This window comes from Chaetodon trifascialis, chromosome 16 (assembly GCF_039877785.1).
Source record: "Chaetodon trifascialis isolate fChaTrf1 chromosome 16, fChaTrf1.hap1, whole genome shotgun sequence".
Classification (NCBI taxonomy): Eukaryota; Metazoa; Chordata; class Actinopteri; order Chaetodontiformes; family Chaetodontidae; genus Chaetodon; species Chaetodon trifascialis.
In genome coordinates, this window is record NC_092071.1 from 2,394,648 (window position 1) to 2,419,383 (window position 24,736).

The 24,736-nt window shown below is 42.4% G+C and overlaps 1 protein-coding gene across 1 annotated transcript; it reads left to right on the plus strand.

Moving 5' to 3' along the window:
- The first annotated feature begins 4,233 nt into the window (after nucleotides 1-4,233).
- On the plus strand, nucleotides 4,234-21,240 carry mpzl1l (myelin protein zero-like 1 like). The gene is made up of 6 exons (XM_070983651.1): nucleotides 4,234-4,381; nucleotides 7,357-7,538; nucleotides 10,707-10,917; nucleotides 13,877-14,006; nucleotides 16,039-16,144; nucleotides 17,162-21,240. The coding sequence occupies exons 1-6, from the start codon at nucleotides 4,309-4,311 to the stop codon at nucleotides 17,255-17,257; spliced, it is 798 nt and encodes a 265-aa protein (XP_070839752.1). The 5' UTR covers nucleotides 4,234-4,308; the 3' UTR covers nucleotides 17,258-21,240.
- Nucleotides 21,241-24,736: the final 3,496 nt, after the last annotated feature.

A 24,736-nucleotide genomic window follows, 5' to 3' on the forward strand; every position in this document is an offset into this window, starting at 1 on the left:
GCTTTGCTCCTTTTTGAATCGACCTCGGTTGGACTTTCTTAACCTCGCTCTAAAGCTCTTAAATCACAGTGGGCAGCTTTTAAATAACACACGATGGAAGAGCACACGAACACAAGGCACAAGCAGAGGCTGCAGCTGATTGGGCAACGTGGTATTTAAGGTCACCTCTGGATGGTGGAGGAAAACTAGCCTCTCGCTAACGACCCTCTCTGCAGACTTTTCCTGCCTGACTGGGAAATTCAGTGTGTAATCCCAGTTTAAGGACAGCTTCTTATCTGTCGTGTCTCCGTCACTACAAGATCATATGTGAGACTACTAAAGGGTTTAATTTAAGGATGTCACTAGAGGTGAATTTCTGTGACTTTCCGAATCCCATGTTCACACCTGCTTCACGCCGTGGAGGAACCAGGGTTTGAACTTCTCTCTTCAGCTCTCTTTATGTCATTCAAACACACCTGAAACTGACTGGAAATGTGCAGCGTGCACCTGGTTTCTAAGCACATTTTCTATTTGTGCAAAGTGGAAATACTGAAAATGAAAAGGTTTCGAGGATTGGCCGAGGTGGAAAAGCTCTTCTTCTGTTTTAATGACACCTGACCGGAGCACTACCGCCACCTACTGTTTACCTCGATGAACCAACTCCTAATATTAGCAAAACAGCAGTGGACGCTCAGAAAATTCACACTTGTTTTTGCAGAATTTCTGAAATTTCAGGTAAAATTTGTGCTACATTTGGATGCAAACCTGGTTTATGATGGTGGGACAACAGCAGGTCTTTTCCAGTATCGCCTGATCCTTACAGGGATTTAAAGGCCTCAGTGTGCTTCATAAGAAACCAGGTCGTACGACGCATCAGCCGCCTGCGTCTGAAAGGCTGCACTCACAAGAACTCAGCGGGTTTTCAACCTTTTCACGTGGTTCTTTGGTGCTGTTTCACTTTGTTCGCGTGAAAAGCGACAGAGAGAAAAGTTCAAACCCCGCCTGCGTTCACACCTCCACACACCCGTCGTCGTTGAAAGAATTAGACGCAGCCTAAAAGATTTGAAGAGGTCTGAGACGATCAGTGAAGTGTTTTATTTTACGCTCAGAGGCAGCAACACGTTCTTAAAGCGAACAGTTGGGCCGTTTCCTTTTGAATAATCCATATTAAGTTTGATTAAGAGCCGGATTTCAACCTCAGCGAGGCCGAAGAGGCCGGATCACACAGCTGCTGCTCGATAATCAGCCACGCTGCAGCTTGTTTCTTCCTGCTGGAAAAAATAAACGCAAGAATATTTGTAGTTGCTCGCGTTGGCATATTCGACCAATTTAGACGCCCACATTTGAAATGTTCAGGCTGCCACTATGTCTCTGTTAGAAGCAGCTCAGAGGAACGTGATTTCAACTATTAATAGAGTCACAAATGGCAGAAAACAAACAGTCACAACAGGACCAGAGAGATTTCACCAGCCAAGGTGGATCTGTGTGATTCTGAAATCAGTTTCAGGATGTAAACATTTCCCGGGACTCGGCTGTCCTGATCTCCTCTGATCAGAGATTGCGACTCGTCGTTCTGCGCTCGCCTCAAACGGTTAAAAACGCGAAGCTGCAGATGTGCTTTGATGGCGAATCTGAGCGTGAATTAATTTTCTTCGCTCGCTCAGACGGAGGCGTCACCGTGTGAAACAGCACAGAGTGTGTCAGTATGATTTAAGGACGTCGATCACTGTTTCTTTTGTTTTTGACTTGCATGTATTACATTTCCTTATGTTGCATTTGTCTATACTGTAGATATGTTGAGTTGATATTTATGATGGAGTCGCGCGGCGTGTTATGAGATGATGCGGATGTGTGGGCGAAGCCGCCTGAGTTGCACTGACAGAAAACTGTATGATTGTGGGCTGAGAGTTGAGAAATTTTACAGTGTGAATTGTGGACATTGTTTCCTCTGAAGGCCTTACTGCGTTATTGGCTTGGTGTGTTTTCATTTTATTGTTGACATTTAGTCTCCCTCTACTTTCATGTCTATTACAGTAACAAACCGGCCCCGTGGGGCTTTAATAGCAGCAGTCGTCTCAGACGTCTACTAATTCCTTTTGGTCATGATTTTTATGGAGTACCTTCTGATTTAACGCTGCTGGATTGAAAAGAGTGAATCCTGAACTACAGCTACGGTCTGGAAGCTCACACTGTGTACTACCTGCTGCTTAGTTTTTAGCTTAATTAGAGAATCACGACTAATGAAGTGCACTCAAAGCCCAGATTTGTTTGTGCAATCTTAATATTCAGTAACGGTTTGTTTTCCAGGAGTGTGACTTGTGGGAAATGTGCTTTTTGTAGTTTTGATAACCTCGTGCACGCTGACAAATGACTGCAGTCGTTACAGCGACTGTTCACATAAACTGAAATCTCACACCTCGTATGTTCGGCTGTAACACCGTCAGCTCTGACGTCATAAGCATTGACAGTAAATTACTTAAAAAGCGTCTTGTTTCCAGTAAATCACGATGCTAAACACTGAGCTGATGGTTCGGCCTTTTTAAGATGTTTTTGTGCTTTATTCGAGTGCACAGTTTGAGCTTTCAGAGGCACTTTTTATGCTTTTCCACTGATGAATTGACTCATTGTTCATAAGCTCTGTTCTAGGGTTAGACCGATATTCTCATTTTCTGAGTAACTGTAAACACGAGTTTCAGCAGAGATGATGGAAATGCTGTTTCTCAACAAGAATAAAATTATTTTATTTAGAATTTCGGTGCTTTTAAGCCCTAAAAATGGCCAAAAATTTATTCTAATTATTGGCTCTCAGTGCTCCAGAAAGAAGCCATATCGGTCGAATCCTAGTGTGAACCTGCAAATCCACTTGTTGCATTTCAAACTGTCCAAAAAAAGGTGAAATGTTGTATATTTACTCGTTAGTTGAAAGAGGCATGAGCCGCACGCTGAATGATGAATATGATGAAATCTGACAAATATTTACCATAAAGTTCTGCCCACTGAATTTGTGTGCTGAGTTTTAATCTGATTATCTTTTTTTTCTGTCTTCATGCTAAACGTCATCAGAGTGAAATACATGTGTGGTGGTTCTTGTGGTGCATTGAATCCTCTCCAGACGTTTGTTTAGACGATTAAAATGAGTTGTGAATTCAAACACTGGTCACACCTGAAGGTTTGGGCTGAAGCGTCTGAATGCTAGCTGTCCTGCTCCTGAAAATTAACGGTTCCTGCGAACGTTTGTACGAACACTTTAATGTGAGTCTGCAGCTAAGCTAGCTGCTCTGAGGCTAGCATTAAATGCTAACATCAACATGCTAACAATGACAGTACTAACATGCTAATGTTTTGTAGATGTAATGTTTACCATGCTCGCCATCTTATTTTAGCATGTTAGCATGCTAACATTTGCTAACTAGCACTGAAGGCAGTACAGCTGAAACTGATATGTTTGTTATTAGTTTTACTCAGAAACCAAAGTACTGCACAGTAACATTTAGGCCTGATGATGGCGCTAGATGAAAAGTTAACAGTATTACCAGGTAAAATATAATTAATTGTATTTTTACAATATTTCTCTATTTTTTTCCAGCTGATTTTGAAGCAGCCTGATTCCTCTTCACACACCACCCATGTCAATAATATATTACAGAGGACACCTGGGAAATATTGCTCTTTGCTTCACCACATTTATGTGACAGCTTCATTTACTGATTACTTTATAAGACTCAAACATATAAAACAAAGTGCTTATAAAATGTGATGATTTGTTATTAATTAAACTACCCAAAAGTAAATATTTTACTCTTCCAGCTTCACAAATGTGAGGATTTTCTGCTTTTGTTGTTAATTATTTTGAATTGTTGTTTTTTTTTTTTTTTCATTTTGGATTAATGGATGGACAAACCATCCATTTATCACTCTCTTCACAATTTTTACAAACTGAACAATAAATCACTTAATGGAGGAAATAATCGGCAGCTTAATCTATAATAAAGTTGTGGTCCTGTACAAAACTGTTCAAAAAGAGCTCCACCTCAAACAAATACAGCAGTAAAATCCTGCTTTAAAGCATGAGTAATCAAAGTATAAGTAATAGTAATCAAATGATATGATTGATTTTAATGTACTTAGATAATTTTTAAAGGAATAATTCCTCCACTGCAACGCAAGTAGCTGCTGCAAGCCGTCAATGAACTTATTGACTTGTAGGGGGCAGCAGTTACACTCAGAACTCTGGACCCACCCCTTCAACTTTCCACGAAGAAGAAACGACTCGTACGATAGAGGGTGGAAAAAAAAAGCGGAGGGGCTACTCCTGTTTACAACAACATAATGGAGCCAAAATGGTCAACTACCTTCTGCAAGCGTGTTTTATTGACTGGATTTACGATATGTGTGGTATTAGGTGAGTGCTGAGGCCCAACCTGGCTTAAAATTCAATTTGGAAATGTTTAATTTTGAGCTCATTATTTGAGGTGGGATATCAGCTTAGCAAGCTAGCGATGTTATATCGCATCTCATGTACGGGAGACACCTAACCACACTCGTAACCTCTGTTCTCAATCTTGCTAATTAATGTAGCTACCTTTGTCCACCCCCATAGCTAGAGACGAGGTGTAGCAGTACCGAAAACATTTTTCTTGGGATTGTTACCTAGACCCTCCTTGTTCCCACGCCGACATAACGTTGTAGATAACGTGTTAAGGAACAGTTAAATTAACCAAAATCTGAGTCTGAATTGGTACAGAGCGGTGGCTACCGCCCTTGCTAGTGTCTTTCTGTGGAAGGTGACGGTGGCACTTACCGTGGAAGTAACGTTAACTAGAGAGGCCAACCAGCTGGCACACAGTAATATTTAGCTGAAAGAAGGGTTACTGGGTGTGTTGGGTGTATGCCGATTTGAAGAGTGTCTTTTAATAATATAAAAAATATTTCAAACCGTGTCCTCCCTTGCAGGCATTCTGGCGATAAACAAAGCCACATCAAAGTGGCAGATTTTCAGCGAAGGTGTCGTTTAACGTGAATCTTTACGTTAGCTACGTGTCGCCCGGGGGATAGTCATTTCGTAAGCTAACCAGCGCACCGACTTAACACAATTTCCAGTAATTTACAGCACAACACATCTTTATCACGAGCATTATAAAGCAGTTATTGTGTTTTATTGACACCCAGTAGCTAACAGCGCCAAACGCATCTTTCTGTTTCGACGAGCTTAGCGTCCCACAGCAAAGAGAGCACCTCATTTTCTTAATGGCTAACCTCTTCCTGACCCAGATATCAGGATACACTTCATGAAGCAAGCACAAACCCAATGTGCCTGTGATTCTGTTCAGAGTTTCACATATTTCCTTTAATATTGTGGCAGTAAGCACATTAATGTCTCTGGTCTTTTTAATTACTGTTAGTGCTGCTAACTTTATTGCTAAAGGCTAGTTAGACAAACAGCACTGAAGTCTCAGCTAACACTAACAAACCAGGTCTTTTGCACAATATAATATGTTTTATCTCTAAATATCACTCAGAGACTGTAGAATTAGCTCCAAACTGAGGATTTATCTGTGTAGAAGATGAGAAAAATGATGGAGCTGATGTAAAAGTCCACCAGTTGATAATTAGCTGTTGAACGCTGGACAGCTTAAAGTAAATGAAGTGTGTGAAGGACAGCAGCACACAGTTCATAAACACACTTTCCTGCACCACAACACCACAAACTTCTGCCATTTGAAATGATGGAGAACAGCATCCTGTGCTTTGCAGAAGTGGACTTGTGGCTTTCTGCTTTGAATCTCAGACTAATAACATCTGACAGGAAGAAGTGGATGACAAACACGTCCTTCCTTCTCATATTGTGAAGTTACTTTGTCCGTTTTCTTTGTTTTTAATGCACTTTATTCCCTGGAGCCTGAATCCCAGACTGTCACAGTGCGTTAGACAGAATTTGGTCTAATTGCTGTGCAAAGTGCAGGAGACAGAGACGATCTAAGCTCTGGTTGCATTTACATCAAGTCTAATAGTTTAGTTTGTGACCTGGATTTTCATAGATATTTACAGTTGTACAGATCTGTGTTTGTTTGTGACATAAAGGTCAGTGTATTGTCACACATCTCCCATTCAGAGCTTCCTGTAGCGGTTATTAATCAGTAAACTGTGAAATCAGGACTTCACACTGATGAACCTCCTTCTGTTTTCTGTGTCCTGTACACAGTAACTGTCGTAGTCACTTATAACAGACACTAACGTGAGCACCTGGACAATATAATACAGTCAAAAGTAATCATTCTTCAGCCAATGTGTTGAGAAATAATGCTGATTTAGATTGTGCAGGTGTCACTTTAGAGAATTTAGGTGCACAAATTGAATAATTTCTATGTACAAATGAACAGAGACAGATCAGTCATCATATTAAAACTGTGTTGGGGACATTGAAGATAACATTTTGTTGTGTTTACCATCAAAAAACTCCCGACATATCCGCATCTTTCAGTTTGAAATCAGACTAAACCTCTATTGAGCTCGAGCAGCTCATTTTTGTCCGTGATCTGACCTCCACTGTTTATTTTGCGTCGCGCGACACAATGGTGCATTTAGCCCCCAGCTGCCCGGCCAGCAGCCAACAAGAAGCACTGAAACAACACTCAGAGCAGCAACAGCACGGAGAAAGTTCACAAGGCTGCAGGACAAATGGACGAAGGCACTAAATTAAACATTAATTTGAGGGAAATAAGTCGGTGGTTTGTGGGAACGTCCAGCTGCTAAACGACAACCTGTTACCTCCAATAACGTAACGTAATGTTATCGATTTGAGCCATTAAGTCGTCTGAGGGCATCAAGAGCACATTAAACATTTAAAGATATGAATTGTGTTAATAAATCTTATGTGACCGCTTCTCCCTTCACATCTGCTACTGATTAATCTCTTTATCACCTTTTCGATCAGTCACTTTAAGCATCTCTGGCTTTATGTAAACACAATAAAGAATCTGACTCCGGTTTAAAGGCCAAGAACAATTTACAGGAAGCTGCAAACAAGGACAACAAAGCCAAACAAAGACATGAAAATAAACGAGTGATTATATATGTAAACAACAACGACCAAAAGCAGAGTCTGTAAATACACGTCAAATGTTTCTGTAAACTGTACGTAAATAAAAATAGTGCACAGACAAATACTGATCGTCACAGATTACATACAGGAAGTGGGTGCTCATGTTTTCATGTTTTCATGCGTGCAGGGTTCATGTCTGACAGTGACTACAGGTGTGTTAAAGGCCAGTGAAGAGCAGCCTGTAAACTCATCACCTGGATCGTTTGTGGATCGTTTCTGTGTCGTCACCATAATAATACCAGGAAACTTATTTTCATCCCCTCATTCGTTCACAGTCTCAAAACCTGCATCAGCCATCGACATACACGCCGACCCCGAGGTGATGATGCAGAACGGCACCACGGGAGTCCTCCGATGCACCTTTAAGTCGAGCGAGGTGGTCAGCAGCTCCACGTCGGTGACCTGGAGCTTCCAGTCGAGTCAGCCCGACAACCAGTTCTACAAAGCTCCGTACGTGGTAAGTCCTCGCCGGCCGCTTCCGCTCCGGGAAGATTTCCCACAGCTCCAGGATGTTTTCCTGCGATTGTCTTATCTGCATGAAGAAAGGCCTCAGCGGGACGCTCATCGTGGTGCGTTCAAGCACACGAGTTCACAGTGTCATGTTCAGGCTCAGACGTTTATTTACACTCTGTTTCAGTTCCACTTTTAAATAATGAACTTCAGAAGTTTGTGTTTTCATGCTCACTCCTGCTTCCTCTTTGTGTCTTCACAGCTGTTTGTTTATATATTTTCACGTGATTTTTGGATTTCTCTCGTCTGCATCCTGCTCGAGCGCCGTGGTGTGTTTCCAGCGTTTCTGTTTATTTCCTACTCTTGTGGCGCTGTGACGAAACGAGCGCCGGCCTCGTGTTTCCGTGGAGAGCTGCAGTGTTTACACAGCAGTTAAACTGATTTGTTTCTGGCAAAATGATTCATGAACCGCTTGATTACCGCAGATGTCAGTTTCAAACAATCGAGATTAACTGTCAAGTGCTAAAACTGTCTCGGTCGGCCACAGCGAACATAAATAACTGCACATATGATTGTGACTCTATTAGCGGGACGACTGCTCGGAAAGAATCATGTTTAACTGAGCTTTAAGTCCCATTTAAGATCTTTCCTGAGTGTTACAGTGAATGTAAACGGTCCGTCCTGGAGAGCAGAGCTGTCCACCGTCCCCTCTCAGGCTGGACGGCGGCCTACCTGCCTGCAGACATGATGACGCAGCCGCAGGGTTTTAAATTGCAGAGCAGTCATGCCAGAAAAAGATGCACGCAGCCAGCGTTTGAGTGTGTCGACACCGAGCCGGTTAATTTTCTAAACGCACCTTTTACTCTCCGTTTCTGCCCTCCGTCCACACAGAACGCTCTCAGGGCGTGTAAATCTCAAAACGCCAGCTTGGCTTTTTAGCGTGTGCAGATTTGTGATGATTTTGTCAGACGATTATGAAATTATCTCATCATCAGAGCGCAGCAGCTTCTGAGTGACTGCTGGTTAACAGGAAGTCTCCATGTGATCGAATCACATCGGTATTCAGGACAAAAAACATGTGACAGTCGACTGATGGTGGATTTTTAAAGGCCGATACAGGAACGATTGTTCGGTGCTCGTCTGCTCGTCGTAGAGGATCCTGACCTGCGCAGCCATTGGCCGCCGTCAGACCCGAGTTCCACCTGTGCCGATAGTTTGTGAGGTGATATCGGCCCCAGTTAATCGCTCAGCCTCCAAACTGTAGGGTGACTTTGGCAGCTTCAGTTCAGGTGTTACCGCCCGTGTTTTTACCTGTAGTTTGCTTCCTTTGGATTATAAGTCATGGAGTATATTCATAGATTCAAACTGAGGGCAGCTGAGCGTCGCGGTGTGAGCTAACACACACACACACACACACACTCTGTTAATAATACACGGCGTTCTTCCAGACGTGTTTTCTGAAGCAGATCCACATTCTTCATACGTGTTCAGTCTGTCATTTTGTCCTCCTGACTGTCCACGCTGTGTTTTTCCTGCATGCTCGTCTGTGTGAGAGGAATCTGTCCTCTGCTGATCGTCTCGACGTTTCTTTCATGTTTTCCTGTTAAATCGGCTTTTGGGGAGTTTTTCTTGATCCCAGTCGAGTCTCTGAGGACAGAGGGTGTTGTATCCTGGACAGACTGTGAAACCCCTTGAAGCAAACCTGTGATATTGGGCTGTATAAATAAAACCTTTCCTGTGCACCTTGTCAAGCCGCTTGTTGGGCGATAAAGTTTATCCTAACTGGGATGTTTGTGATCTGACTGGTCGCTGCCATCAGCCTCGTCCTCACAGCTCAGCAGGAGGAAACTGAGTCTGTCTCACTCCCCAACAGAGCAGAAACCAAAGAAGAAGAGATTCATCGTTTTTTTTTTATTGTTCAGGTGTTTGTGGACATTTGACAGCTCTGCAGGACATCAGGCAGTAGAGTTAGTATTCTTCCTGTTACTCTGTGATATCAAACTGGCAACAGCCCGCTAATAACAATGAGGCCATGGCGTCTTTGTCCACATGTGACCCAGAGCCAGATTAGTGCTGAGGACACATCTGTGTCTTTGAGGGTGGAGGACATGTCTTTCATGGCCTCGCTGAATCTGCTCGCTCTTTGTTGTCTTAGAGTCAATGTGCTTTGAGTTTTAGGATGGAGGGAGCAGCTCTAAAACTGTTTGACAGGGAAAAGTTCACAGACGTCACGATGGTGGACGGGCGGCTCTGACACGAACAGCTGTTTGCTGTCCTGACATGTCCCAGCAGGAGACACACACAGGTGGAAAGAATAGAAAGAAGGAGGCTGAGTTTGTCGTAGCTGCTTCGGTTTCAGCGTCCTGGTGTTGCGTGTGTTGAGTCACTGTCGTGATTTACTGGAAGGCTTGAATATAACGGAGCCATTGTTAATGTGATCAGTAACACCTGTTTTCTGCTGTGAGGAAGGACCTTCTCCTCTTCCTCCCTCTCGACGGTTAGAAGGACAAACGCTGCCGGCGGCAGAACACATCAGCTCTGGCTGATTCACGTTAAAGCAGAGAGTGAATTTGGCTGCGGAGGGTTTGTGTGTTGATGTTTTGCATTTCCGTCCAGTTAAACGTTCGTTCACATCATGTTGGTAATTTATAATGAGACAGAACAGAGAACAGCTGGAACCAGGAACAGTTTTCCATTCAGATCGTAGGAAATAAGGTTTACAGCTGTTCACTGTGTCCACATACGTACTGAAGAAAATAAAAGCCTCTGATTGGCCCCTGATGAGAACACCTCTATTTGCTGTCATGTATGGCCTCACAGCTGAGTGGCTGGAAGCAGGAAACTGGTTTGATGTTTTTGTTTAAACACAATGAGTCAAAATAAATCTCTTCATTTTCTGTCAGTCCACTGAATTGATGTTATGTGTTGTGAGATGTTATGGCTCTAACAGTAGAAGATGATGTGGTGATAAAATCCATTTGCACATGAAGTTTTTACTTCCCCATAGCTCTGCCATTTTGCTGTGTTGAGCTAAAAAAGATAGAATAAAGATCACACACACGCACACACACACACGCACACACACACACACACACACACACACACACACACACACACACACACACACAGATGATGCAGTGCAGACAGTTGAACCCGTTTTTCCTTCCCGCTGCAGATTTTCTACTTTTCCAACGGGAAAGGATTCCCGGGACAAGACGAGTTCAAGGACAGGGTGCAGTTCATCGGAGACATAAACAAGCGGGACGTCTCCATACAGCTGAGTCCGGCTCAGTTCAGCGACAACGGTACCTTCTTCTGCGACGTGAAGAACCCGCCGGACGTGACGGGAACGCCGGCTCGAACGGAGCTCAGGGTCGTTCTGAAAGGTGAGCTCTGAAGTGAAGGAAACGTTTTTTCTGACAGACTTGTGATGAAAAGCTGGAGGCGGGATGCTTAAAGATTGTGCTTACACAAGATGCTTTTTAAATGCACCTGCGGCCTTGGACAGACACTTCACCCACTCACTGAGTCTCTGCACACACTCCACACACACATGCTGATTGGCCGCTGCGTGCGGAGCCGTCTGCCGTGTTTCCAGGCAAAGAGTCGGCGTTTCTGTCTGTTTGTAATCTGGTTGACTGTCAGATGCAGTCGACTGAACGGCTGCTTTGGATGCATCGGGCGAGTTGCACCACCTAGAATTAGTGAAAACCTGGATTAAATCCAGGTTTATCTTAAACTGCTGCTGGATCTAGATTAAACCAAACAGGATTACCTTTAAACTGTCTTTAAGTCTGACTTTAGTCGCCTCTAAGCCCAGATCATCTCCTCATTTACTCAAACGATGAATATAAAAGCTGCAGTATAGAGAAAAAATGCAGCATGTCAGACAACAGGTCGATTATAGTTTTTATTCCGGGCTGGGACACGTCACCACGTGAGTGACTCTCCATCCAATAGCAGGGCAGCGGGAGTTGTTTACCTTGGTTGCCGTGGTGTTGGAGGTGAGCTCGTTCTCACAGTCGGCAGCAGAACCGGCTTTTTGCGTGCGACTCAGCACTTTGTGGATGTTTCCTCTCGTGTCATTCTGCCTGAAATCATTAGCTACAGTAGTATAGCTGCACTAGCTTAGTTGACAAATGCAATGCATTTCCTGTGGCTGCTCCACAATAAAAGCACCTGTGTGATTCGCCTGTTGAATGCTTTTTTAATTGCGGCTCTGTGAGATCATTCTGATGGTGAACTGATTGACAGGCTGACGCGGGTTAAATTTAAACTGACTGAAATATCAAACGTATTTTAAATGACATGTGCATGGTTTCATTTGGACAATACTGCCTCAGTGAACGTTGGCTAAGCCTAAACATTGCTCAAACCTTCCAGCCAATCAGAAGTGAGTATCCAGTGGTCTTGATATAATCAGGATTAAGCTGAATGAACTGGGCCACTCTCCCTGAAGGCGTAAACATGTCGGCTCCTCTCGGGCCGGCGGCCTGTTGGCGCTGTGGGCTCTGGTGAACAAAAGCCGTTCCAGCAGGTGCGTTCTTGTTGGTTGTTTTTCAGGTACGTGAAGCCCATGCGAGCGTGTGACGGCTTGTTGTCTTGTAGCCAAACGGTGGTTGCCCCACCCTCCAGGTGGGAGCTCGCTCTACATCTGACATTTCGATCTCTGCGGCACCGCAGTGTGTTTGCTGTTTCCTGCACGCACACACACACACACACACACACACACACACACACACACACACACACACACACACACCTCGTGCTGCTGCAGATGTCAACAACACTCGCAGCTTTGCCTCCAATCTGACCTTAAAGTTTAGCTCAAACTTGAAGGCCACGTTTTATTTGTAGCAACAACTTTATTTACACATCCTGTTGAGACTGAACGTGCTGATATGAGGCCGTCATGCATGAAAACGTTTGCAAAAACATTTTCAGAAATCTACAAACACTTCAAATGAAAAGGTCACAGTGAGTTTGTATAAAATCATTTCACATGTGCACGGAAAGTTTTGTTTGTGAAACTTTTTGTGTAATCGTGAACTTCCTGTTGTGATTGTTGCTCAATATTTGTACATGTTCGTATCTTCCTGTGTCATTCGTCTTGCGTTTGGGGTTTCTGGAAGTTTTGAACCACTTAAAGTGACAAAATTATGAGACAAAATTCGAGCTGAGTTTGTGCTTTAATAAAAAAAATGTGGTGGCTAAAGACAGTTTAAAAGGCGCTAAACAAAGACAGAAGAGACTGTAGACGGTTTTATTTATTTATTTAAAAAAATATTTTTTTTTTTATTTGCTTGTTTATGCAACCATTTTTACATACAGGTGAGCAACAAGAGTCACAGTTTGTGTGGTTAAGGACAGTTTTCTTGGTCCTCCATGAATGTCCATTGTCACTTTCCTTAGAACATGTCATTGTACATTTTTCTAATTAAGAAAGTTTTTACACATTTACACTCAACAAACACTCTTCAAGATATAAGCTTACACCCTTCATAGTTGCAGTTTATGCATCCATGTGAAGCAATCCTAAAAAGACAACTACATACATTGAGGTGAGGGAACCTGCTTATTGTTATTCCCACCAGGGACAGTAAGTTGATAAAAAGAAAGGAAAAAGATAAGAAAATATTCAGAGGGATTATATGAAGTCTGCTCGGGTTATAAAGTCGATCCATTTTTCCCATATTTGATAGAATTTAACCTTTTGGGTTCTCAGACAATAGGTGAGCTTTTCCATTTTGAATATTTCTAGAATAATACCATGCCAATCCTCAATTGAAGGTGGTGTTGGGTTTAACCACTTCCTGGTAATGGATTTTTTACAGTGTTCTCTCCAGTCCATAGAGTTAGTTGAAGACCATTGAAAAGTACATATCTCCCCCCACACCTCCTCAGAAAGCCTTATTCCTGCCTCTCTTTCCCATTTCCCTTTGATATGAAGTGTACTTTCATTAGTGGCGTGGAACAGCGAATTGTTTAGTCTAGAAATACTCTTTTCCAGAGTTGAGCTGTAGGCAGATTTCAGAATTTTATAAAATGTTGATTCTGCTGCTGATAATTCTGCAATTTCTGGTTGAAATAATCACGAATCTGTAGGAATCTAAAGAAATCATTTTGTTGTAGGTCATGTTTGGCCTTCAAAGACTGATGTAGACGGTTTTAATGCATTTGGTAATGTCGACTTTATATTGTAAAACCAACCGTGTGTGTGTGTGTGTGTGTGTGTGTGTGTGTGTGTGTGTGTGTGTGTGTGTGTGTGTGTGTGTGTGTGTGTGTGTGTGTGTGTGTGTGTGTGTGTGTGTGTGTGTGTGTGTGTGTGTGTGTGTGTGTGTCCAGAGTCTCTTCCTCAGAGCAACACGGCCGTCATCGTCGGAGCAGTGTGCGGTGCTTTACTCCTCCTCATCCTCATCGCTGTGGCTGCCTGCGTTACCATGAGGGTGCTTTACAACCGCCATGAATATGAAGGGTGAGTTCCTCCACGCTGCAGCTCACTGAGCGCCGAGGTTAACGCCGCCACGGTCAAACGACACGAGACCCAGTGTCCAAAAGACACAAACAGGATTCAGAAAGTGAAGAATGGCATTAAAAACGTACGTAAACGTTCAGGTGACACTTTCATCAGCGTTAGGAAAGGGTGCAGAACACAGTGCAGCTCTAAGCAGATTAAAGTGTTTTTTAATCTAGAAATCAAAAACTCCTCCTGTAGAGAGCGTGTATGAACAGGTGATGAGCCACAGTAAAACACAGTATTAGTATTAAATATGTTCATATAAAGGTTTTAATTGAGCACTGATAGACAGTGGAAATGTCCTTTATGTCTGCGCGTAAACACATTACAGTGTGTTTCTGTACAAATTATTTATGTACGTTTTTAATGCCGATCTTAACATTTGTCTGCTGTTCAGACTACGTCCACTCATTTTGTGGTATAAAAACATTGGATCAGGGCCGTGGTTTGTAGGAACGCACGAAGTTTCTCGGGTGGATTTCACAGCTCGTGTGACGGAGCTGCTTTCTGCTTTCCTGAATCTTTGGTTTTTAGTCGTATTTGAGAGGTTGGATCTTCAGACTGTAACATCTGGCTAACTCTGTGCATGAGAGCAGCTTCGCTCTGCCTCCACCTGCGGAGAACGAGCTGTGTGTTTGATCTGATGTTACTAATTCTTCATGTCTGTTGAAGGTCAATAAGTAGACGTAGTTTAGTTTCTTTGTGTGTGTTTGAGGTAGTTTGACCACGCCTCCCTCGCATGCTCCAGCTGTTTCCTCTTCATGTCAGTGATTTAACCACGGATCGACCGTAAACCAGAGGTGTGAAGTCAGCGTTAAGCCTGAGTGGTGGTGCTCTGAGCCGGAGCTCCGGCAGTCTTTGGGGTTCCTGTTTGCACTGGTGCCAGTCACTTTCCTCCATCACTAACACATTAACTTGCTCCTAACTCCATTGATTGGCTCCATGTCAGCATGTTGTCTCGTCATTGTGTGTCATCTTTCGCCAATCAAAGCTAACCGCTGTCTTCCTCATCTTCATCACCAGCTTTTCTTTAATGAAACGTCTGTCGACACGACGCCTCAAACCTTCACTCTGAAATGTTGAATTATTTTGCCTCTCTGCCGGTGACACAGTGTTTTTACCAGAGGTGCACTGATGGCCTCAACTGACGATTATCATCACTGTCCGTTCATCTGTAGATGTTTTCTGGATTAATCGATTGGCTGTTTGGTCTATAAAATAGTGAAAAACATCAATCAAGCTCAGGACAACGTCCTCAAGTGTCTCATTTCCCCCACAGCCCAAATACACTCAGTTTTCTGTCACAGAGGAGTGAAAAACCAGAGAACATCCACATTTAAAAGGCTGGAATCAGAAGTTTGACTCTTTTTCTTAAAACATGGCTCAAACTGATTAATTGATTATCAAATTAGTTGGTGATTGATGGCTGACAGCTGATTGATTAATGGTTACAGCTGTAATTAAAGCAGGTGTTTTCATTTGTGGTGATTAATCTGCAGATTGTTTTATGCTTTAATAGATTCTTTAATCTTTTATTTCTGTAAAAACACACAGAAGAATTCAGATCGTAATGTCTCAGGACCCAAAGCTTTTTTTTTTTTAAGTTGACCATCAGTCTAAAACCTGAAGATACTCAGTTTACTGTGAAGTGAGACTTCATCCAAATTCTGTCCAATCTGAAACTTTAGTTACATAAATGTCGATTAAACGTGAATCTGACAAACTGAAGTAAGTTAACTTGAATTCGAGTCGTGCTTCGTACCTGGAAGCTGCAGCAGCCTCCTCTGATCTCCTCGTGCTCCTCAGGCTTCCTCCCAGCGTCCGTCGCTGCTTCCAGGATCTCTGCACAGCACTTTGTTTGCATCTAGTGTTTCATGCTCATCTCTCACTTCTTTATTTTTGTCTTGTGCCTCATTATTTGTCGTCTGTCTCCATCTGACTGTGCACCAACGGTTGCTCCACACCGTGGCAAACGGTAACCCTAAAATAGATGTACGTCCTTGGAAAGCGTGAGCTCTCAGGCTCCCAAGCCACGAAAGAAGGTGGAATCCAGCCTGGAGGGCTCCAGGTCTACCAGTCCCTCGGGTCCACTACAGGTAGGAGCTGGGGGACGGTGTCAAAAAAATCAAGCTGCCAAACAAACATGATGCAGGGGAACTTTAGATCATGTGACAAGAACATTAAAGCCTCAGGTGATCAAAAGAACAAAAACACGCAGCAGCAATAAAATGAAAAACACAAATCAAAGTGAAGTAAAAGTGAAAGAAAAGTTTTCTTTGTTTCTGCTGTTCAGTTAGAAGAATGATGCCGCTCTCACGTCTGTATGCTGAAGTTGCAGCCAACTGCCGGCTAGCTTAGCTTAGCACAAAGACTGTAAATAGAGGGAAACAGCTAGCCTGCTTCTGTCAAATGGCAACAACATCAGAAATGAAATGAACTCCACAGCAGCTTTCAGCACATTTGCCCTGGAAATGGGGATTTCTCATCGACCTAGAACCCACAAGAACTGTGAGTTTTACGTTCAGGGAGAATTAAACTGTCGCTGTTTATTTTCAGTAAGACTTTGCTCAAAGTGTTTTAAATGTTGAGTCCTGTATCAGATGTATGTAGAGAGAGCATCAGGTGACTGCTGCCAGTTCTTGTTGGTGCAGTTTTAGACAAAAACAAATTAAAAACAGCCCCATCGATGGTGAATGTTTTTCATTTTAATTATTTTAAATATGCAAATATTTTATAAAGACACTGATGAAACTTGAGCTGTATGAAGTCACAAAGTTAAGTTTGCTTCTTGCTCTGGTCACAAAAATGACAAACGATTCATGACATTATCAAAATAGTCATTTTCTGCAGAGCAACTAATCGATTAATCGACTAATCGTTTAAGCTCATCTTTTTTCGTTATCACCCGTCTGCATGTTTTTGCTTTTCCAACTAATTAAGTCAGTCAGAGCATAAAACATAAAAAATAGAACAAATCTGCCATTGAGAAGGAAAACTGCCAAAAACTAGAGATGGACAGTTTAACAAACATGGTTCATTCAGATTCTTCTGCAGGGATGTGAGAGTGTTTGTGTCTCTACCTGACGGCTCTTCGTCCTCCTCCTCCGTTCCAGGGCCCGGTGATATACGCCCAGTTGGATCACTCAGGCAGCAAAAACTCGTTCCATAAGATGGAGCCGGTGGTCTACGCTGACATCCGTAAAAACTGAAGAGGAGCCGGGGACCAAAAGAAATAAATATAACAGTAAAGTATCAGACCTCTCTATCAGCTGCTCATGGGAAGGGTGGGAATATTTCAACAGGGACACAAATTGGTGCCGTTTCTTTCTTTTTTTTTCATCTCTTGTCCTCTGAAAGCATGATGCTGTTATAATGATAAAGTGATGTCTCCATGTGCTTAACTGTAAAGACAAAAAAAGCAAAGAAAAAGACTCCAGTGGACACTACATTACTCCATCAAGTCGGCCTTGACGTTGTTCTCCAGCACAGGGATCAGAGTACAGATCAGAGAGCCCTCAGAAATCATTCCACATGGAAGAAGTTTATCGTGTCTTCAGAGGGTTCTGCAGGCTGCTGCACCAGCTGATCAGCGCTAACCGCCGTTCGTCTCTACGCTCACACCTTAAATAAGACGAGACTAACCAAAACAAACCAGCCACAACAACAAAAACATTCCTCCTGACCCCGCTCATAGATGACTCAACATGTTTGTCTGTCACGTCACAACAAACCGTAGTTTGCTCGTGGTAATTCCCATCGCCTGTGAATGCAGCATTAAATCACACCAATCGTCTATTCCAAGTGATGTTCACTGTCCTGCGTTTAACTCTGCAGTGTTAACATTTACGTAAAGGGACGTATTCTGTCGATATCAAAGACAAGCTGACACTAAACTCTAAATACTGATTCTGAAGCCAACAGAGCTGATTTTGGCATCGGAAGCGTTCTTGTTTCCATTTATAGTTCGACTGTAGTTCGAGCAGTATTGACCAATCACGTCTGAGCAGGCAAAAGAGGCTGAACGCATTGGCTGAAATGTGATCTCATCCATCAGATAACGTGTGATTCAGCTTTGATGATAGAAAATGTGGAGTTTCACATTCGTTTCTGTCAGTTCCATGTCAGAGACACAGCTCAGTCGTGATGGACCTGAGCTGCTCCAGTCCAACCCATCGTCCCACACGCAGATTAAGCAGTTAATCAGGTTTTAAAATGAGTCAGGAGGCCACGGCGGGGTTGAAGGGGAACCCCGAGCATGACTGCCAACGTGAGAAAATGAAACTGATCTGCAGCTGAACTGAACTGCAGCTGCTCCTCGTCTCCGCTCGAGGCTGCGTTAACCGCCGCGAGCGTAACACGCCTGAATCCCACAGTGCAGTGCTCGAGCTGCATTGTGGGTAATGTAGGAATAAGAAATGACCCCTTTGGTGCTGAATCAGCTCTGATCCTCCTTTCAAACGGCTCGTTGTGAGTCTGCTCATGTTACACTACGTTACGCATCAACACCTAAGTTACATTTTTCCTCTTGACACTATGTTGAAACCTTTATTTGTAAAAACGGACGGCGTTCACGGCCAGCTGGTGCAGCAGGCGGCGAGGCCTCGGCTCGTCTCCCTCGTTGGGCAGTTCCATAGTGATCTTGTTTTGTAGGGGCGTTTAATGTAGAGTTAGATTTTACATTGCCTTCAGTAACTTTGCATGCAGCTCTAACGACATCTACGAAGTAAAGCTGGTACTCCTCAGATGACACAGAAGAAGCCGTCTGACGTCGTTTTACTGTGAATGCTTCAGTTTTCTGTGGACTTCTGGCATGTTGTTGTGGTACCTTTGATGAAACTGCCTCCGGTTGGATTTTCACCTCAGTGGAACGTCTCTGTTTCCTGCGTATTGTTTTCTTTTTCACTAAATTTGGCTGTTCTGTGTTCATCTTAATTTTTAAAAAAGTGCACATGAACACAGACGATGCGGCCTGTGTCACACTTTAAAAACGTTTCCTGCTCGTGGTTTTCGCCTGCGCAGTGTTTAGATGAAATCGGCATCTCTGACAAAATGTTCAGCTGAGGTGAAATATCTCATTTTCTACAAACCAGGAGCTCTCAATGCTAAATACACTGTTTGCATGCAATTTACTAACATAACAATTATTATTATGAAAGTATCCATCCTTTTTCATATGTATTGTATAAAGCTTTTTTTTTTTTTACACTAATGGGCCAAATATATTAGGTTAAGTTCTTTTAAGCTTTAAAATGCATTCCAAATTTGTATGACACCTGTGTTTTCTTGAAGCATTTAAAAGCCAAATTTCTGTTCTGGTTTCGTCTTAACGGTTCGGTGACCTTTGAGGATGATGTTTGTGTTGCAGTCCGTCGACATGCCTTCAGCTTCAGCCTGTGACTCTGAATGCAGTAAATTCATGTTGACCAGTGTTTGTAAATATCTCTGCTCCTGTAAGATATAGTGCTGTTTACTGTAAGTCATTCCAGTGTGTCGTGGCTGCGGGTGTCTTTCCAGAGAAGGACAGCAGTTTGCTGTAGAGGTCCAGAGAGTTGGTGGCATGCTTTCTCTTTCAGTCTTAATCATTTGTCACCGTCCACTCTAATGTACACAGTGCCTGCAGGAAGTGTTAAGTCTGTCCGCTCAAAAAAGGGCTCGAATTTAACTTTCTTCAGTCTGAAATCTGCACAATAAACAGAATTAATGTGATGTTTCTTCAGCTTTGTTTCAGTGCCACATTCAGATAAAGTCCAAGAGATCCATCACTCAACAGATAACAACAGTACTGTTTAACCTGCAATAACAGATTTTTTGACCACATCATTCAGGTCGTGTACGGAGGCTTTCAGCTGCTTTTTAGGGCTAAACAAGTGACTGAACACAAAACCAAACATAAAGTTGTGGGTTGGACAGAAAACGATGAGCTGAAACTCACCAGAAAGCTCCGTAATGTGGAGGAAGTGACCATCTGATGTCTTACTGTCATTTTCTAAAAATCTAGATTCTAGCCACATAAAAACCATCCAGATGTTAGTGAGCAGGGTTGATTATGTCATCGTGAATGAAAGATAATGTAGGTTTGTTTTCCTTCTGTCTGCCGGTTTCACTGCGGTGCTCACAGTTTGTATCCTACAACACTTGAAGTCTGACTTTAACGCTCATTGCGCACCTGAAAACAACCAGAGGGAGGAACGGAAACAAAGAATGCTAGAAACTCTAGCAGCCAGCATGCTACGTTAGCAATAATGTTAAAATACAGCGGCGTGTCACCTCATCAGGATTCATCCTCTCACCTTTGTTCATCCAGAATGTGAGAACCTTTTCAGTTAAATCTAAATGACTGACATGACTTCACAACTGTGGCCAACATTCTGCAGAACGTTAAGTTTGACCGCTCCAGACCAAACGTTAAACGACTGCTTGAGTTATTTCACTGGTTTGAGTTTTGCTTTAACTTGTATTTCCTGTCGTAACGACCGTCGGACTGAGGAAATGTGAATTCAGCCCGTGTCGACTGGACTGCAGGCACTGTAGTCTTCCAGATTTCGCCTTCGTGTTCGAGTCTTTTCTGTCGGTTTGTTCTTTTCCTAGTTAGCATGTTTTTCAATGTATTCGTCACATGCAAAGAAAACATCCTGTATGATGCCGACAGACCTTTACTGCTGGTCGCTTCGCTCCTAATCGTGACTTGTCGCAGTGCTTAGTGCTGTTGTAGAAATTGTGATGTAAACTATAAATTATGAAAGATTTCCAGTTTGACCAAGCTGACGTGCAGCGCTGGGTGTGTTGGTGTCTGAGTGCAGGAGGCGACGTTCGCTCCGCTCCTGACGAGTCTTAAAGTGCGCGCTTAGTGTTTCTCGATGGTAAATAGTTGTGTGTTATTTGAGATTTGTTTGGTATGTTATGTTGTAAAATCTGCACTATGTCTTGCATATCAAAGACAACAAATTCCCTGTGATTTTTGTTTTATTTTGGTTCATCTCGGAATGACCTTGGCCTCTGTTAACGTCTTTAAAACTGGAATGTTGTACATTTAGTGCCTTTTACATTTCATCAGCTAACTTGAACATCTGCTCCAAATAGAAAAGATAAGATTCATTTATTTTCCTTTTATTGTATGTATTTTTTTATACACATAATATCGCCTCTGTATCCACTGTTCAAATTTTATATAAAACCTATTCCTGGCCAATTACACGCGTGTTTGATTTGATTATTCTGTTCGATTCCTCTGAATACGATGAAGAAGACGCAAGTATCAAGCTGATAAATCAGAATTAATGGAGAGAAGAAGATACTAACGATGTCTTTACATTAAAGGGAGGATTTTTCTTGCCATAATTATATTTTCTCTTCTCAGACACATCAACATCAGAAAGCCTTCAACCGTAGAAATAAATTGAGGAGCAGAAGAAAGAAAAGTGCAGTGAGGAGAGTCAGAGAAAAGTTAGCTTAGCTTAGCTTAACGTTAGCAGTTTTTAAGGATAACTGTCATTTATCCACATATGAAGAGGGAAACGATGTGCTATTGTTGGATATATTGATACCATCCTCCAATGAGCTGGAATCAAACCGGCGACGTTCTTACATTAAACGCAACCTGCAGACCACTTTGCATTTGATCGAACTTTATACTCCTCTTACCAGCTTTTACTGGAGTTTTCAACCACACAGCCTTCATCAGCAGAGGAAGACCATCTTCATCATCTTCTTTAGACTGTTTCTGTAAAGAAAGAAGTCATTAAAATCAGCTCCACCTCAACCAAACACATCAATAATAATAATAATATGCAACTCTCACAACACAGGAGGAGGAGGAGACAATTCTCTGCGTAATGAGTACTTTTTATACTTTATGTTGATTTGAGAATACTCCTGTTTGGAGGTGTGAGTATCTTTATGACACTAACACTCATCCTAAAGCCACACAGACTGTCTTAATCTTATAGCACAAAGGTGTGAGTGTGAGGAGCAGTGCTCAACAAACTGTCACTTCCTGTGTCGTCTTTCATGTTTTACAGCGGTGTTTTACGGGCTCCTGATGAGTAAAAGTCCTGCATTCAAAACCTTCTGACGTACTGTTACGTGTTAGCATCAACATAGAATTAAAGTACTAAAAGTAACTGTAGTCATTACAGGAAGATTTTCAGAATAATGTGTATTATGTCACAGCATTATAATCACTGATGCATTAATGTGTTCATCTTTAATATTGCAGCTGGTGGAGGTGGAGCTGTTTTCAACCACTTTATTAACCTGTCAGGAGGTTTAACACAGAGTCATGCATCATAATTCATTAGCTGACTTTGTATTAATAATCTGGATCTGTGTAACTGAGTAACTAAAGCTGTCAGACAAAGTGGACAAACAAGTGCCTCTAAATTTTACTTCAGTGCAGTACTTAAAGTAAATGTACTTAGTTACTTTCTTCCAGCAGGCATCGAGTCTGATTCCTGGAACAACCTGCAGTGTGTGATTGTGAGCAGCAGGAGGCAGCGTTGGTCTAACTGAGATCTAACAGGGTAAAAAAAAACTGGCCTGTCACCCAGTCAATGATTAATTTGTTTGAACAGCATCCAAGCTGATGTCACCATTTCCCTCCAGGAAACAAATATCTGGAAAACAAAGCAAAGCTGCACACGCCCCGCGGCGGCCGCGGTGGCGGTGCTGAGCCGAGGAAAGGGAAACAAAAAGTCTGGGAATCCCGGTGAATAAAAGGGGGCAATCCCCCGGGCAAGGTGTACACCATGTGGTGTGCTTTTGTAACATGAAGCTGTGAAGTGGTGTGTGTGTGTGTGTGTGTGTGTGTGAACACATGACACCATGGATAAAACATAATGAAGATGAGAGGATGAAGGTGAAACCAGACCTGCTGCAAAGGTACGAGGCACTGCAGAGCGGAGCAGGTAAGACTTCTTCTTCTACACTTTCTACCATCATTTTGACTCTTCACAGATTTTTAGCTGCACATCAGCAGTGACGCTGGAGTTTGAGGTACTTTTACTCCTTTTGCCTCATTTCAGACGGAGATATTGTACTTTTTCAGTATCTGACAGTTTCAGTCACTCAATTAGACGTGAACTGATGTTGGTTAACTGTGCTTTGATGAAACCATCCAGACTCAAGGCCCACCTACTAGCTTATTCTGGGCTTTCAACCACATCACACTGTTTTCATCAACACATGAATTCTGCTCTGTTGTCTTGCAGATGATTTAGAATTTTACATTTGATCACTGCAATTTTTAGGACTTCTCACCATCTTACATCAAAGTTCAGTTCAGACACAGGAAATAATAATAATTCAAAGTCACTTACCAACTTTTACTGGAGCTTTCAACCATGTCACAAAGCCTTCATCAGCAGAGGAAGACCATCATCATCATCATCATCTTCTTCTTCTTGGCATTGTTTCTGTAAACAATGTAAAGTCATTAAAATGAGCTCCACCTCGACCAAACACATCAGTAACAATGATAATCTGTGACACTCGATTCTCTGTTTGACGAGTACTTTTACTTTTGATACTGCAAGTTCATTTTGTTGAGAATACTCCTGTTTGATGTGAGTATTTTTATATCACATGCTCTGATCACTTTTGCTGAATGAAAAGATCTCAGACACGTCTGAAGCTCTGAATACTGTCCAGCACTGGACTTCAGTGTATCAGGTAACACTGGAAACACTGGAAACACTGGAAACACTGGAAAGAGCAGTTTCACATCGAGCAGCAGTAGAAATTAAATTACAGTAGAAGCAGTTTAACCAAACAATCCCAAAACTGTATTACAGTTTTCATCAATACATATAAACAAGCTAAAATCAGATCTACCTCAAAAGCTGAGAGCAGCCACGCTTACAATTCTTTTTAATGTTGTTCTCTCGAATCATAATTTAATTATGTTGTTACCTCAAGAAAATGAAATCATCACCTGTTAGCTGGAGGTAACGACATTAAAAAACAGCTGAGAACTGCAGACGTTTCCAAAACAGAGCTGAAGGAGGGTCAAACTGGCCAAACGTTCTTCACATCAGCCTTACAAAGTGACAGTATGTCAGGGATGTGATCACTGGCACTTTTATTTGTAACTGAGTATTTTTACACCATGGTATTATTACTTTTACTGAAGTAGAGGTGAACACTTCTTCCATCACTGCATGTCAGCTGCGAGCACGTTTCTATATTAACAGCAGCCTACCAGACACTGGAAATATTAGATACAGTTCAGAAGAATCTTTAAAAACAAGTCCGTTCACCATGACACGGCCAAATCAGTCAAACACAGAACCACTGACTGTCTGTCTGTCTGTCCAAAGTGGACTTAGTCACTGGAGTTACAGCGTTGTTTGTTTACAGTGTTTACCAAGAAAAAGCCACATGACAAATGAGACTCACTCCCACAGTCCTGAAAAGGATGTGTGATTTTTCAACACACCCACACGCGTCTGAAGGGCGGACAAATTCTTATAAATCCATCAATAACTGCTGCTGACATTCTGCTCTCTCTGGGTGGAGCCACGGAGCGTCAACACGTTCCCATTTTATCCATAAAAGGTTGTTAAAAAATAATAATCACAGAGAGACTAAGTGAACTTTGAACTCTTAGCTCTGTGGTCAAGCATCCTAAAATGCCTCAAATTCCAAATGGAGTTTGGTGTGTGAGAACATCCAAACTATTTCTAAAGAAAGAG

Excerpts from the sequence above, each read along its gene's own strand:
- mpzl1l (XM_070983651.1), top strand. The coding sequence starts at position 4,309 with ATGGAGCCAAAATGGTCAACTACCTTCTGCAAGCGTGTTTTATTGACT. Across the intron at positions 7,539-10,706 it reads TCTACAAAGCTCCGTACGTG|ATTTTCTACTTTTCCAACGG; the intron begins GTAAGTCCTCGC and ends TTCCCGCTGCAG. Across the intron at positions 16,145-17,161 it reads GTCCCTCGGGTCCACTACAG|GGCCCGGTGATATACGCCCA; the intron begins GTAGGAGCTGGG and ends CCTCCGTTCCAG.